Source organism: Apteryx mantelli, chromosome 8, assembly GCF_036417845.1.
Source record: "Apteryx mantelli isolate bAptMan1 chromosome 8, bAptMan1.hap1, whole genome shotgun sequence".
Lineage (NCBI taxonomy): Eukaryota > Metazoa > Chordata > Aves > Apterygiformes > Apterygidae > Apteryx > Apteryx mantelli.
The window spans coordinates 26,615,293-26,631,648 of record NC_089985.1 but is presented as its reverse complement, the minus strand read 5'-3'; the positions used below and the strand labels follow the sequence as shown (position 1 = coordinate 26,631,648).

Genomic DNA, 16,356 nt, shown 5'->3' with positions numbered 1-16,356 from the left:
TTCACAGTCAGAGTAGAGCAGAGAGCATTTTTCAGGAGAGCCGATAGAACAGGTTGATGACCAAGTTGCTCTAGTTTCACTGGGAATTGAGGTGCTGTAATCTCTGACCCTGTGGAAACCCTATGTAAGACCTTTGTTTTGCTCCTTTCTGTAAGGGAGGGTCCTCAACAGGAATGAGTTGGGGGTCAGCAGATTTGATCTTACCTGCACAAAGACGCACTTCATTACTCTGTATAGCCAGCACACAGAGCAGGGCATCAGCATACTTGGCCTTTCATCCCTTCCCTCAGTACATCTACCTGACATACTCAAAATATTCTTGGCAGGTCTTAAATTATGCTGCAGTGATGAATATTCCTATTTCTGGGTCAGAAACTGAGGATTTGGAAAATTCCCTCTATAATCTCCAAAAGATACATGTGTTTCTTGACTGGTTAGCACCATGTTAGAAAAACATGCCAGACCAGCAGAGCAGAGGTTAGCTGGCAGCAGGAAACACACTGGTAGCCTGGAACAAGCTGAAAGGAAAAACGAAGGGTTACATGTCAAAATAGAGCACCCTATTTAGGAGTAAAGAAGGAGGTTGATAGAGGCATTAAAAGATGCAGGAGTGTGGGATTTGGGGAACGGCTGTCAAAGACAGCATTCTTGTCATTCACCCTGCAATTTATAGGCTCTGCTGCAATCCTGAGGCAAACTGGCCACGTAAAGAGACCAGCAGCTCAGGCAGGCACATATCCATAACCTGAGCAGAGCCTACAGCCTCACGATAAGAAATATCAGTGTGAATGATAACACCATATGGGCAAAATCATGAGTCTATATATACCAATCCCTTGCAGTGTAGGCATACCTTAAATGTAAGGAAAGAAAATTAAGATGCATAAGGATTTAAATTTAGTGACTTGTTGCAAAACTATATTGAAAACAACTGTTGTAGTTGCTAGAGAAATGCTGCTATCTTGTCTAGAAATTGGCATGATTAGTGAATGAAAGGATATGTGGCTCCAGAAGTAATTACTACACAAAAAAGTGATTTCCATTAAAAGCGCAAGTGAGAGCCTTTGATCTAACAGAAATTTATCTGTCTTTCCTGTCCTGAACTGGCCCTCTCATTTCTAGTTCTGAGTCTAGGTAGAGTGGAAGACACCAGTTTCATCAGAGGGCTCCCAGAGAGCTCCAAGCTTTATCATAGAAGATGGGGCTTACTTAGATAACCCTAATTGATAGTACCCAACAAATATGTAGAAAAAATGAATTAAAACCCACTATGCATCACCAAAATGACATCGTTAAGTGTGTGTAGCTCTAAAACTGCTGAGCCGACTTTCTTAGAATATAGCTTTTTAAACAAAATCTTATAGAGAGCAGCAAAACAAAAGAAATTTTAAATGTTTAGGTTGCACCATTACTGGGTTATTCTAACATATCCAAATAGGACATTTTTCATATTTGCATGATTTGATTGTTTAACCAATTATGCTGAAAGAAACTTAAAAGAGACAAAGTACTTTTGAATGAGCAGCAATGTGAGGCATTTCAGCACCAAAGGAATTTATATGAGAAAGTTCAGGCAGACTGATAAGTAAGCATGAGGGCTAGAATAAAAGATGATGCTCTGAACGCTCATGAAATCAGTATAATGTAATGTTGAAATGTTCTGCAACTGATTCATGAATATTAACTTGTTAATATGTCTTAAGTTGTATATGTAGCATGAAGATTGTGAAGGTCCAGCTCTGGGTCCTTGCTTCTGTAATCTTCACTTAGACATGTAATATTAGGATCATGGAAGTTGTACATCTGTTTTGCAGCACTGTGAATTATCTTCCTTTATATATATGTCATCTCTATGATTATGAGAGTGTTTGGGTATAAGTGCTTATGTAAATACATCAGCACATATGTGTATACAGAGCATATACTTATTTGAGAACTAGTGTCATGCATTGCTGTGCATACATATATATGTATGCTATGTGTGCATATAAAGGACTTTGCTGGAGTACATGCAACGACCAGGCAACCCTTGTCCAGCAAACCCCAAAGGGTGGTAATAGCTATTGGAGCTCGCTAAGTCCTCACATATGGAGCCTATGCAGCATAATCTGCTAGTGGAGGAATGAGCTCTAATGCCAAGAATATGCTAAAGATGCTGCAGCATGTCTCACTTGTTAGCGCTGCTGCTGCTGCTGTCTTCTCAAGGATATCGAAGTGCCTGTCAGCACCTGGATGAAAATCGGCTGACTCAGATTCAATCTGGCCAAAATGAAAATGATGATGGCTGGAGTGGGGAAATGTCTGAAACTGGGGTAACATCCTTACCTATCTGTGGTACCATCTTTGCACTTTTATCTAAATACTACACTGCCTTGGGTTTCTATTTTTTGTCAGTGTCAATGACAGTGTTCAAGTAATGGTTGATGGCAAACGTACCTTCCTCTATCGCCAGCTTAACTTGTCCTCCTGGGGCAGATCTGGCCATTGCAATCTACATGCTCTCCACTGCCAGAGTGAATTACTGGTAACTCACTGAACCTCTAGTAAGCATGTGAAGTGTGTAAAGACGCAGAGATGCCAGCTCTGGCAAAATGCTCTGGCAAAATGCATCAGCCCTCTTCAATAGTAGCAGCTTCACTGCCCCAATGGTTTGCAGTTTACTTCCTCACTAGCTGTAAGTCTCGTTTCTGATCTCCAAAGCAGTGAAGACCTGCCTTCCCCACTGACTGCTTCATTATTCATACAAGCAAGGGTACTCCTCTGAAACAAGCAGTCTCAGCTCAGGATAATGCGAGTGAAAAGGTGAAAATCTGAAAGCTCCTTAAGTGTTCATGGGTAGAACTCCAGCCTGCAAAACTTGAAGATAATTCAGGTAAGCGTACCCACAACATTGCAGCTGAATAAGCCAGGCAGCTTGCTGCAGTGTGAAAGCAGATGTGTACGTTGGTGAGACCCACTGTATGTGGGTACTGTACCCCCTGTGCCATCTCAGGAGGTCTGAAATATCTGAGGTGTCTGGCTTAGTGCGCATAACTGTATGCATACAAGACCCTGCCTTCAGTTCGAGGCTGGGAAAACATGTATGGCGCAGGTGGGCGGCCCAGAGGGAACTTCGACTGCCCCATGGAAGATGGTGGCCAGGGCTGTGGCCGCCAGAACAACGCACGCGGCCACCAGCCCGGGGGAAAGAGCGCTGCCAAAAGCGGCTGGATGTCGCGCGAATTGTCCTGGCAGGATATATGTGGTTTGTGATCCATAAGATTAGCACTTCTGCTTTCCAGTCTCACCACTTTAAAGCGCATAAAATCGAGCCTTCTTTTTGATGAGCACTTCCTTCCACAGCAAAAACGCTCAAGAGTATTTCACATGGTAAATACATGTATTTAAAGAACCATCAACTCGAAAAATCACAATACCGCTTGAAAATGTGTAGCTGTAGCTATTTATAACACGAGTGGCAGCAAAAGGAGGGGGGAAAAAAATAAAAATCTTTCCTGGCAGCCTGCTTCCCTTCTAAATTTTCCAGCACTGCGTGGAGCAGGGTAAATACAGCGTGCCAAGAGCCAGCGTGCGCGGGCTGCGCGCACACACACAGACACACACACGGGTGGGCGCGGGGCGCCGCCGCGGAGGCTCGGCGCGGGGGCGGCCGAGGGGCGCGGGGGCGGCGCGGGGCGAGCGCGGCGCCGGGGTCACCTTGGGCGCGGCGCGGCCTCCCGCCGCCCGCGGGCCGCGGCGCGGCGCCGTTACTACGCGCAGCCCGAGCCGGGGGCCGCGCTCGCCGCGCCTCCGCCGCAAGCGGCGCCCGAGGGCGGCGGCGGCGGCGGCGGCCCGCGCGGAGCGGCGGCGGCGGCGGGCGGCCCGCGCAGCCCCCGGCGCGCGGCGGGCGGCGCAGCACGGAGGAGGCGCCTCCCCGGCCGTCATTTCCGCCGAGTGTCGCGGTGGGGGAGGGGGGCAGCGGCAGAGCGCTCGCCTCCTCCTCCGCGGCGGCCGGAGACACAGAGACCCAGCGCGGGGCGAGCGCAGCCTGCCCGCCGCGCCCGCGGCCGCGCCGCCACACCGGCCCTGCCCTGCCCTGCCCTGCCCGGCCCTGCCCCGCCCGCCGCGGCGCCCCGCCGCCCGGCCCTGCCCCCGCCCCCCGCCGCCCCGGCCCGGCCATGGGGAACGCCGCCACCGCCAAGAAGGGCAACGAGATCGAGAGCGGTGAGTGAGGCCGAGCCCCGCCGCCGCCGCCCGCGCCGCTCCCCGCCCCGCCCCGCCCGCGCGGACCCGCGGCCTAGCGGGCGGCGGCGCGGAGCCCCCCGCCCCGCGCAGGCCCCCGCGGCCTTGCTCCGCGCCGCGGTGCCCGCCGCCGCCGCCGGGCCTCCCTCCCTCCCCGCCCGCCCCGCGGTTTAGCGTCTCAGGAAGAAGCGCGTTAACTCCGGCTGCGGCGGCCCTGCCGCCGGGCCGAGGCCGCCTCGCCGCCGCCGCCGGGCCGCGCCAGGCCGCCCGCGGCAGGTGCCTGTCACCCGCCGGCCGCGGCCCCGCGCGCGCCCCGGCCCGGCGGGGGAGGCGCCCGGGGGCGGCGGGCAGGTGCCGGCGCCGCTGCCAGCCGCCAGCCTCCCTCCTTCCCTCCCCGCCGCCGCGCCGCGGCGAGCGCCGTTTCCCCACCCCTGAACACACCCTGGGCGGCGGGAAGGCGGCCGCCGCGCCGCGCCGCCAGCCCCGCGCCGCCTCGGCCGCCCCCGCCGCCTCCCCGCGGCGCCCCCGCGCCTGCTCCCGCCCCGCGGGCGAGATGGAGGACGGAGGCGTCGGTCACAGCTACCGTCCCAGATCCGTTTGGTTCGGTTTGCTTTTTGCTGGTCTTTCTCCGTCCAAGTGCCTCAGCATAACAATAATTACTCATATAATAACGTAGAGTTGCTTCAGTTGTTGGGGAGGGGAGAACAGACTTTATTTTAGTAAGTTAACTTTCTTACTCCATTTTCACTTGAAAACTTTGGGTATGTTTGTGGTAGATAAGGAGGCGAGAGCAGCCAGTTGTGCAAGCTCCGTGTTCCCACAACAATACCCTTTGTTACTGAGAATTCTATGGGCGGCCTTAAAATGGAAAGAAGTTTAAACATTTAAGTTACTTTTTGTCGTTTTTCGCAGTTTGTTTGCTTTTTGTATGTTCATTGCTCTGGGCTAGGGCAGGAGCATGTAAGCAGATTTGCATAGGTCAGTCGCTGCCCACACAGCATTCCTTGCACTTACAGGGATCTACTGGGTGTATCCAGATGTGGGGCTAGGAATCTGCTTAACCAATCCAGTTTTACTGGGTGTTTTTTTTTTTCCTTTCAGTTCTTGCATATTATCTCATTATTATAGATTTCACAATCCAAATGTTTTATGAGTATTTAAGTATTATTGTTTAGTGTTTTCATTTTTGTGTTCAGCTGTGTAATTAAAATAGCATATTTTTGATGAGAAGTATTTTCATGTGCCTATAAAGATGTGTGCATGTATATATATACATAGAGAGACAGAATAGATGGCCTGAAGTAATTCAGATGACAAAACATTGCATTTTGTACTTTATAGCATTCATATTGCTATTACTTTATGTGGTTAAATAACATTAAATCAGACATAGTTTTTACTTCCATTTCAATTAATTCTCTTTTCATATTACTAAACGCAGTGATTTGCTTCAGAACTCCTCTCTCTTCCTTTGTTAAGGAGCTTACGTTTAAAACTGAAAATACTGCTAGAGGTATCGTGCTCAGATGTTTAGTTACTCGGTATATTTAGCAATAAGAAGCTCTGTAGTGATACAACTTTTGTAGCTAGGAGAAGAAATTGATCCTCATTTGACACTCTGCTGGGAAAGACTGGGATTCATTTACTATGTAGGATCAATAGTATATGAGTACTACACACATAACCTATTGTTCCTAGTACTTTATTTACTGGCAGTGAAAGTTGATGTGTAAGCTACTCACACAGTACATTGCACATAAAAGCTGAAGAAACGTGAAACATGACTGAGCTTTAATATTTCTAATGTATATTTGCATTGACTAGCAAATTTTCCTGCTGTTTTGTGTTAGTCATGTGTCATTAATAGCATATATTCCAAACTTGGGACACTTAAAACTGTGTGAAATGGTAACAGAAAAATACCCAGTTATGGCTCATAACAGTGATGTTGTGCCCTTGATCGAGGCATGGAGCTCACGGTATTGTATGGATCAAGGGCACACTAAGGTCCCTGAAACAACAACGAAGGGGAGCTTAGCTTCCACTGATAACTCTCCGTAGCTTGTCCATGGAGTGTAATTTGAGAGCTCTTTCGCTATCTGTGGTCGGCATAGTAAAATGCTGTGCACCTAGCTGGGGCTCTTGCGTTCTTGTTGTTTGTGTTAGCTTCTCACATTGTATCATATCTGCAGTGTTTGTTACTTTGCTCAGGCTATCTAGGGGAATAAAAATAGTTATATGTGAATGTCAGTAGTAGAACAAATCTTTTGCAGTATTTCTAGGCGGAAGTTGAAGGTGGATGAAAACTGGATGCTAATTTTCTAAGCATTTTAACAGTATAAGCTTTTAACAGCTAAGTTTTTTAAACTTAGCTACCAAGAAGTGAGTCAGGCTTACATAGCAGGGAGGGCAAGATATACAGAAGAAGGAATGCCCCAGTATAGTCTGTTGCTTTTTCTTTCTATGCCATTCTTTTCCAGGCTCTGCTAATATACAGGAGATTTAGACTGGAGGACCAAAATTCTCTTTCTTTCTTTCTTTCTTTCTTTCTTTCTTTCTTTCTTTCTTTCTTTCTTTCTTAAGAGACACTTAAGTCTCTGAGTATGTACATTTTAAATGGATTCTTTGGTTTTCCTGGGTCTTCACAGGGCCTAGCAGCTGCAAATTCTCAGGGTCTTTTAGAATAATAGTATACTAAGTATATTCATTTGCAGTCTGAGGAGATGCAATTTTCTTGAAGTTTCTGTAAGTTTGGTCCTTCATCCTAATACTCATTTAATTACTCATTTTGTTGTTTTGTTTTTTTCAGCTGCTCAGTTTACTTATCTGAGAAAATTTCTCTTGCTACCTATGAAGTTAACTTGGGTTAAAATGTCAACATGTGGTAAATTACATTTAAAAAAAAAGAGTCCTTGGGATATTTACCTTAACTTGTAGCAATTATTGTAGGAAAATGTTAGCTTTATTAATATTCTTTATCTTTTGTTTAAAGTAGCACACAAAAGAAATATGACTACAACAGATCTCTGAGTTCAAAAAAGGTCTTGTAGTTTTTTTAATCCGGTAAGATCTGTTGCTTTAAAAATCATTATTAATTTTACTTGACTTTTGCTAGGACTTTTTCTAAACAGGACTGAATGTCAGCCCTGCAACTGTGAAGTTTGTAGAAAGTACTTGTTTTTTCTTCAGAAAAGCAGTACAAATTTTTGAAGTAATTACCATGTATGTCTCTGAATTATTTGCCCTTTTAAATGTGCAATGTGTCATACATGGTAGCAAGTGAATTTGTTTAGAAATTACTTTTAATATCTCTTACCATCCTGACTGGGAGAAAAAAAAAGGGGGGTTAGATTCGAGAATAAATACCTTTGATATTGTTAGGTTTTTTTTCTTTTTAATCACCAAACTGGTTTAGAGACCAAGTGATTTGAATACGCTCTTTGGTGACTGAAAGGTTTATGTACTTTCTCTTCTTTCAAAGAGATCTTGAAGCTATCCGGTTTTGGCGTCTGAGCTGCATTGGTCAGGATTCTGTTCATCCTTGCCATTATTTCTGTAGCAATATGTGATAGTAAATTGCTTTTAAAATTAATGTTTAAAATTAAACTATACATGATTTTCAAAACATAATTTTGTACACATTCCTTTTATCTGGTAACCGTATCTCCAGCTTCCATTGCACAAGGAATTTATTAATCTGACATGTCTTTACTAGATTGAACTTCTGTGGTCTTTAAATAGCCAAGTAGAGTATTTGATGTGTATTCTGCGTGTGAGTTTTATGTTCATTCACTCCTCCTACTCCTCAAAGCGTTCCCACTACAATATCTTCTGTATGACAGAGTTCCTATTATAGACAATTCTTCCCTTTTTTAGCTCATATAATTATTCTGTAAGTAGTGTTCCTTTAAAATGTGCCTGACAGGAAGAGGCAGCCTTCTTAATGTTCCTTTGCCAGTAGATCTTAACCTCCTCAGGCAGCGTTTCTTCTAGACTTGAGGGGTTTTTTTCTTATTTTTCATGTCTACTCAGTATGTTCACACCATGTTTGTTTCATCTAAGGACTAGGTGAGACAAAGCTCTGTCACCGCTGACCTTAATTAGATTAAAATCAGTGACCTAGAGGTGAAAAGCTGTGTGTCCCGTTACTATGCCAAGCCTGCCAGTTCCCTGTCACTTTTCCAGGGACCCATATTTCAATGTTTTTGATCTGACTGTAGCTTTGTTCAACAGCAGTTTTCTTTTTTCTTTTGTATACTGTGTTTATGCTTTCTGATTTTGAAATGGATAGCTTTTGATGTCTTGTTTACACATTTTAAAGCATCAGCTATAGTATGTATGGTATAAAGAATAATTAAACAACATATATTCCACTGATGCTGACTGCATGGATAACATCTCTAAAACAATGTTTTTAAAGCTTCTTTCATTGTACTTTTGGGCTTGTATTGTCTCACTTTTGATCAAGTAGGTTTCAGCAATATGGGATTTCATCATCTGAAAATCAAAAATAGTTATAATTACTTGCTGCAGTAATACTTAAAAATTCCTTTGATGGAATCGCCAGACTACTGATATGACTGTTCTAAGCCACTGTAAGACTACCAGCATACCCCGTCTGAAAAGAGGCATGCTATTATTTTACAATTCTGCTTTAATTAAAAACAAAACAGTTTTACTCACAGCTTGGACTAGCAAAGAGGCTATCATTCAAAAAATGGTAGCCTCCTAGTAGCTTAACAAAAGGACAGAAGGACCCCCAAGTGATAAACTAGTTTGTGTATTTAGCTGTTGTAGTTAGCCTTTGTTGCATGCTCAGGCTGTTTTAAAGACAGAATATTTTAAATTGCTTGAAAGGGCCTTGTTACTAGAGTTCTTTAGTGTTTGTTCATTTACGCATATATCCACATTTACAGAAATGTCAAAGTCTGAAGTAATATCTTAAAAAATACTCAGGATTCTTATATTTTTGGCAGCTATTACCTTATTCCTTAATGTGACTAAGGCTATGTCTGTGCTGCCACCTTAACCATCTGATTGGTATAGGGAACAAAGTGTAGATAGGGAGAGGCAAGTGAAAAACTATAAGGACACAATAATGTGAGTTAAAGTTGGTTGTGGGCTCCTGTGCCTCTGCAGAGGGGTGTCCGCCATGGCTGGGCAGGAGGTTGCCTGGGATTCTTTCCCAGTTAGTTAAGTTCTTCCGTGACTGACATGTCTCTCCTTTGGAGAGAGCTGTGGAAAGGGCTTTGGATGCCTCTCAGATTCTGTGTTTTGCCTGCATCCTTATTGTAGAACTGATGAAGGGCTTGTTTGCCCAAAACTCTCCTCCCCCCCCCCCCACCTTTAACTACACTGGTTAGTTTAATGAAGGATATTAGCTTTGCAAACCTTGTGACTCTGCTACGGAGTAGGTGGGTTCCAGATCAGATCCAGCTAGAGTCCATTTTCTTAATCAGTACTTCTGGTCAGCTAGGCTTGCAAAGTTTTGCATGATGGAAAACTTAAGGCAGTGGTTTGTTTCATATAAACTTGTGAAACTGTCAGGGCTCAGACTTGGAGAAGAGTCTGCTCTGCAGCTGCTCTCAAGGATTGTCTTGGGTACAGGTGTAAGATGTTATTTCATAAGCACTTCTTCTGGTTGCAGTTTTGCTTTTCTGCCCCCCACCACTTTTTCCTGGCTCTCTGCCCTATGTGTGTGCTGAACTAACTGTTCATGAGACAACAAGGTGGACTGAATTTAAGAATTGATCTAGGTTTAAAAAAAAGAAAGCTTGCAAAAAAACAAAAACAGAAGAGACGTTGTTTAACCTGGATCAGCTTCCTGATCCAGTTCACTGCAGCTGTGCGAGCAATTGTGCTCACGCAGCTGAGATGGCACAGAGGTGAGATGGATACAGGCAGGGACCAGGGGCTGCATAACCTACCACTGGGGCTGGAGGGAGGACTGTGCTGTTATGCTCTCAGGCTCTGCTGAAAGTCTTTCCCCTTAACATACGCTGTTTTTACAGTGTGAGGTAGAAATATTTCCGAGGGACTGAGGGGCAGGACAAAGTAGCAGCAGAGCTGTCAAGACATAACTGAAGTGAGAAATGTGTTGTCTCAGGAGTTGTGAATCTGAAGACAGAGTGACCCTCCATTTTTTTCTAGTACGGTTGGGAAAGGATTTTGCACATTGCTGTGTGTATTTATTTGTGTTATTCTAGTGTTCAGGAGGGGTAGTGGTGAATCGGGATCCTGCTTTGTACAAACATGAAAAAGCCAATTTCTGCTCCAAAACACTTAAGATCTGTGTTTTGGATAATAAGGTAGATACAGACAGATAGAAAATACAAGATAAAAATGAGACTATTAGTCTCTGTAACTGGAGAATCAGGACAAAGCAATCTGAGGGTGTGTTTACGTGGGTGTGTTTTTGTAGGCACTGCTGTACCAGGAGCTAAAGGGAAGATGCTGAGGTAGTTCTGCCTATCGCGCTGGAGATCAGCACAAGCAGAGGACGCTCTATTCAGTGCTCTGTTGAGTCTGTCTTTATTTGACATCCTGTTTGCTATTTCTTCAGTGTAACAGCAGAATAACGTCCACTAGGAGTAAGATTTCACAAAACAGCTGAGCCCATCTGGTGGCTTACACTGTTGAAAAGTGTGTTTTTATTCCTGGTCCTCTTGCTTGTCACAGTTCTAGTGCTTCTCCGATCCATTGCTGAGCTGTTTTACATAGGCCAAAAGCTATGTGGTTTTTTTACCCCTTTGGGTTATCTTTTCTCAATTTTGCAAACTGAATCAGTTCACTGAGGTGTCAGTTGGCAGGAGACACACTCAAAGGAAGTAGTGAAAGCACTGTTGGCAATGAAATGATGAGGTGGAAAGAAAAGGACTCTTCTTAGCATGTAGCTCTTTGGTTAACTCAGTCTCCTAAGACCTCACCCTGCTAACTTCTTGGAACAGTGATTACTCTAAACCACCCCCTTTTCCTTCTGCCTGTATTCATATAATGAATTACTTCAAGGCTTGCAGCTCAGTTTTTAGTGAGAGCTGTTAGCACCTAGCTATTAGACTTTGCTAAAAGTTGCTTTATTCAAGCATTTGTAGTTATATGAAGATACAGAAGATAGAGTAAAACATTGTTCATTTCCATCTCCATGCTTTTCTTATCATGCAGATCTTTAAAACTAGTATTTTAGAAGAGTTTTTGTTTATCTTCCTTTTGTATTTAATTTCAGTTCTCTTGCCAATTTTATACCAAGGAGTGTACCAAAGTTTTTACTTCATTCATTCCATTATTCATTAACCTGCTTTCTCCAGTCCTCTGCCCAGAGGAGTTCCTCTGTAATCACAGAGAACTTGGTGGCTTGTGGCATAATGAGTTCTGGTGTATATTCCCAGATAAAAACATAGTTGTGTCCAGATTGTGTGCATATGGATAACAGGAGTAACAACCATGTATCTGTGCTCATAGCAAGGGTTAGCTTCTTGTGGGCTCACTGTGTGTTTGCTTACCATTTTAGTATGTAGTGAAGGTGTTAAAATACATTGTTTAAAAAACAACTGCATTTCTTAGGACTCAGGACTAAACAGAACTGATACATTGTCAATGTGTTTCTTTCCCTTGGGATGTCATCCCTCTGTAGCTTTGAGGTTCTTAGAAAACCTTGCAGAGAATCATGAAGTTATATAAATATGCAGTGCATGCTAGAGGCAACTGGGTCTCGAGGCTCTGAGAAAACAAAAATCTTTTCCATGACCTGGCTGTTCTGTACCAGAGAAACCTGATGAGTATTTTGAGCCAACTTCTCTCCATCAGAATGGTAGAGAATTACTATTCTGCCTTGCATTGATTGTTTTGGGTTTTTTTCTCTGAGAGAGATGAAATCTGCTTGATAGACTAAGACTGAAATAGTAAGATATCTTACCTGCATTGATAAAACAAGAAGCCTAGAAAATCCTCCTTCAACACATTGTCAAGTGAATGAATGTCTAGTCTGCAGGGTGATTTGTAAAGACAAGCATCAGTTCTGTTATCCATCTGCCTCTTGTTAACTTTTATCTTTTTGTTAAAATACTGAATGTTTAAACAGAGGACATCAGGAACTTGTTGTTTATTTTATTTCATTCAATTTAAGCTGCTTCCTGCAAGTACACACTTGTTAACCTACTGCACTTACTGTTAGCACTCATCCACAGAATTCCACTGTTGCAATGTGGTTCAAGAAGTTAAAACCAAGGAAACTATTTCTGGCACAAAGAAAGAAACTTTAAAGATAGAAAAGATCATTATTTTTCTTCTACCCAGAATACGTTTGCTCTTCCCTCTCATGAAATGACATAATTAAGGGTGTATGTGCTCAGATAAATCAGCAGGTACACTGTAATAGTAATTAAGGTTACTTTTGATTCATATGGTATTAGGCAGTTTGAAATTCTTTGTTTGTCTTAGAGAAGGTAACAGTGATAACTTTATTTAAGTTCTAATTGTTAAGTATATGATAATCTACCCTTGCTTTGCACATGGAAAAATATGACTTAACTGCATCAAAGTCTATCATTCAGATAAAGTTTCTAATGCAAATTACCTGTATTCAAACATTTTTATTAGTAACTGATGCATGGATTATTATGGTGCTTGGAGGTTTTAATCAGGTAGTTCTCATTGAAAAACAGGGTAGGAGGTGAGAGAGAAAGTGCTATGTAGCTAAAATCATGATACACCAATTTGAAAGATTAAGGTATTTCTTTCTAACATGTACCATTCTGATGAAGGGAGATGTATTTTCATTGATTTGTAGAGGACTGTTTTGTATTGGGCTTTTTTTTTATTATTTTTTTATTTTATTTTTTTTTTAATTCAAGGCTCCAGTTATACGTTTGGATTCTATGAAGGAGCTTTTGTGACAGGAAGGTCACAAAATCAAGGACCATGCATGCATTAAAGATCCCAGGACCGGTACTCTGCTTTGTGAATTCAAGATTAAGTGGTCTTAAGCAGGAGATGCCACAGTGCATCCTGTGGTCAAGCTGATTTCTCTGCATTGGCTTGAAGTGCATGTTTTGAAGGTTCTAGTTTATGTGAACTGAACTTCAAAGTGAAATAAGGTGCTAAATCATACTTTAATTTAATGGCCTGTATGAATAACAAATTGCAAAGTGTTCTGCAACTTGTGCAAGTTTACAACAACTTTGTATCACGTGGGACAGACTGAAAGACTCATGGTGTATAGTGCTTTTTCATGGTTCTTACAGTGTCTGGTGTTTGGTGATTCTTTTACAAATTAGCAAGTCTTTTTCTTTGAATTTCTTGGGGGACTAATGATCAACTGCAAAACTGATAGGAAGACAAAATTAGCTTCAGTTTTTCATGCAGACTGCTCTAATACCCAAGAAAGAAGTTTAACTTCTAATTTTCCGTATTGTTACTGACACGCATTCTGCCAAATGATTGCTCTTTCCACTCTACTTACGCCGTTATCCAATTATGCATTTAGTATTCAAATACAGAATTAATTTCATTTGCATATTAGAGTTGTGGGGGCTTTTGTATTGAACTCTGCTGAGGTAGGACATTCTTGCATTTTAGATGAATGTGTCCACTTCCCCCCCCCTTTCTGCTTTCATTGTTGACTGACATTTGTTACTATTTGTAGGCTTCTTTCTGGCATAAGAAATGTATTGTATTTTCAGTTGATCATATCGAACATGTTGCATCTAAGCTGAACTTGCAGGAAAAAGTTCAGAGAAGGGTGACAAGGATGATAAAAGGTATCGAATGGCTTCCATGTGAGACATGGCTATATAAGTGAGAACTTTGCTATCTAGAAAAGGAACAACTGAGAGAGGATATTATCTGAAAAGTTGCATATGGCACAGGAAGGGAGAAGGGCCCTCTGCTCATCCTGTTCTGGCTTTTTTTTAAGCAGCTACTTCTAGCCATTGGTCTCTTGCTTATTAATAGATATCAATTTATCCCTTAAAACATTAGAGCCTTCCTTGAGAAAGAGAAGGTAAAGAAAAGGAGAATGGAGAGAAAAATATGATGATTAGGGGGGCAACAGCTACTAAAAGAAAGAGGGGTGAGGCTCAAGAAGTGTAAAAATAGAGAAACACTAAGCAGGGTGTGGTCTGGGCCTTGTCCGTGTTCACCCTTCCCTGAAGGCACACGGAGAGCTGATGAATGCTGGCTGGAGATGGGCTGCCTGGAGATGTGGCAGGATGAGGAAATGGAAACAGATGCCACAGGCATCCTGGCAGGCTTCTTCCTCCCGGTTCCATGAATGGGCAGCTTGGTCAAGGCTAGCAGGAGCTGAAGAGGAGACCCTGCATCAGGTGGAGCCATAGAGGGGAAGGGTATAAATAAAAAGGTGAGGGAGGAGAACCTTAATAAGGGCTTCTGGAGAAGCTGGAAGGGGGGTTGCTGATTATCTGACTCAGGCTATGGCATGCGTGTGCGGCCCCCCCTTATACCAGAGGGAGCACAACTCTGGGGACCTCCATGAATGACCCTGTGAATGTGCCTATGTCTGTAAAGTATTTTTCCTGGCTGGGCTCTGGAATTAGCTCAGGGTACCAGCTGGTCCACCTGACATCTCTCTTCTGATGGTAAGAGATCCTGTCTCCTGCTGTCCAGGCAGGGCAAAAGCTGAGGAAGTGAAGTATAAGTGCATAGCAGAATTTTCCAAGATGAGGCCTGAAGATGAACTGGCTGGATGTCATGAAGACTACTCAAATACTGCATGAGGTAGCCAGTGAGGTTTATGGGGAAGAGGCGAAGTGGGTGGAGCGTACCCTTCTGCAGGACTCTCCCCAGGTAGGTGGCTCTTGCCTTCTGGAGGGAATGGTGGGAGTGTGCCAGATGAACCACCATAGGTTTTGATTTGGATTTTTCCCAGTCAGCATCTTTTCTGTCAGGGTGGGCAGGAGAGAGGGAATAGATAAGAGTAGGTAAGCATGTATACCTCACAAGGACGACAGATTCTAGTTCCTGCTGGTCTTACAGTTCCTTCAGTCCTCTAATCAGAGGTTATGCTGTCACTGTAAAGGTGGTATGGCAGGTCTAGACACTCCAGTGACTATCTTCTTGCAGGAGCCACAATTCCAGATACCCAAAGCTGCGTTCCTTATTTTGGTCCTTTCACAGAAGAAACAAGTATACTTGGTGTGTTCAGTAGTTCAGCCATCTTTAGCGCTTTCCTTCTATACCAGTTATGGCAAGTCCCTTATTTACCCACAGTCCTCACCTTCTTTATGCACTTAGCCATATTCCTTACAGTCCTGGGCTATGTTTTCCTTTATCCTGATGTAAGACAATTTTATGTTGTGCTGAAGTGCATTGTTTTCTGTACCAACGTGATACCATTTCTTCTGATCTCTTTATCATGGTAATTGTAGGTGCTGCTTGTAAGAAACCACCTAAAATTCCTTCAAACTTCAATATTTCTTTAATTGACAGTATCTTTTTAAAAGATTTGCTATTTTCAGGAGCTAAACTGGTGTTACAAAGTTGTCTCTTTCTCAAGAATTGGGGCTTTTTAGCAGATGCTTGAAACAATGCTAAGTAATTTACAGAAAGAATATAAAATGCAATTCGATGAAAAGACTGTTGTGCTTTTCAGCCTGAGGACAGGTTGTGAGATGATTTGGTTGAATTTTGGAATCAGTTATAGCCAGAATTACTTGTTGGTGTACTGTATAATGTTTTCTCAGAAAGCCTTTTGGAGCATTGGTTTAGTTTCAGCTGGGCAAGAGCTATGCTTTCAGAGTAGCTCCTGATTTTTGCTGGTATGAAGATTTTCTTAAAATAACAAAACATGCCTGTATTGTCTTCAGCTTGAGGTTTGAGATTGTAATTGTGCAGTTTCCTTTGACCTACTGCTTACGGTGTAGTTACGTGACCAATTTGCTTTGTCAGCAAAGCTGACTTGAAAAATTCCTGCCCTGATCACCCCTGCTGTTCTTCCTTGCTCTCTGTGCTATGGTTTGCTGCTCCTCCTGTGTCGACATAGCCATTTTGGGGACTGCTCTGAAGAGTCACTGGAGTGATCTGGGTTAAATCCCTTGCTTCGCCCAGCTGTCCTGTTCAACCCATTCCTTTCATGGACCTGTTTCAAAATTTGGCCTTATGTTGTGTTGGATTGACACAAAC

At 43.2% G+C, this 16,356-nt stretch overlaps 1 protein-coding gene across 1 annotated transcript in view; it reads left to right on the top strand.

Moving 5' to 3' along the window:
• The first annotated feature begins 4,133 nt into the window (after positions 1–4,133).
• The window catches only part of PRKACB (protein kinase cAMP-activated catalytic subunit beta), an 82,053-nt gene continuing 69,830 nt past the window's right edge, over positions 4,134–16,356 (top strand). Inside the window, exon 1 of the mRNA XM_067301001.1 lies at positions 4,134–4,203. Within this exon, the coding sequence (XP_067157102.1) occupies positions 4,158–4,203 (46 nt within the window). The 5' untranslated portion in view covers positions 4,134–4,157. The remainder of the gene's footprint in view (positions 4,204–16,356) is intronic.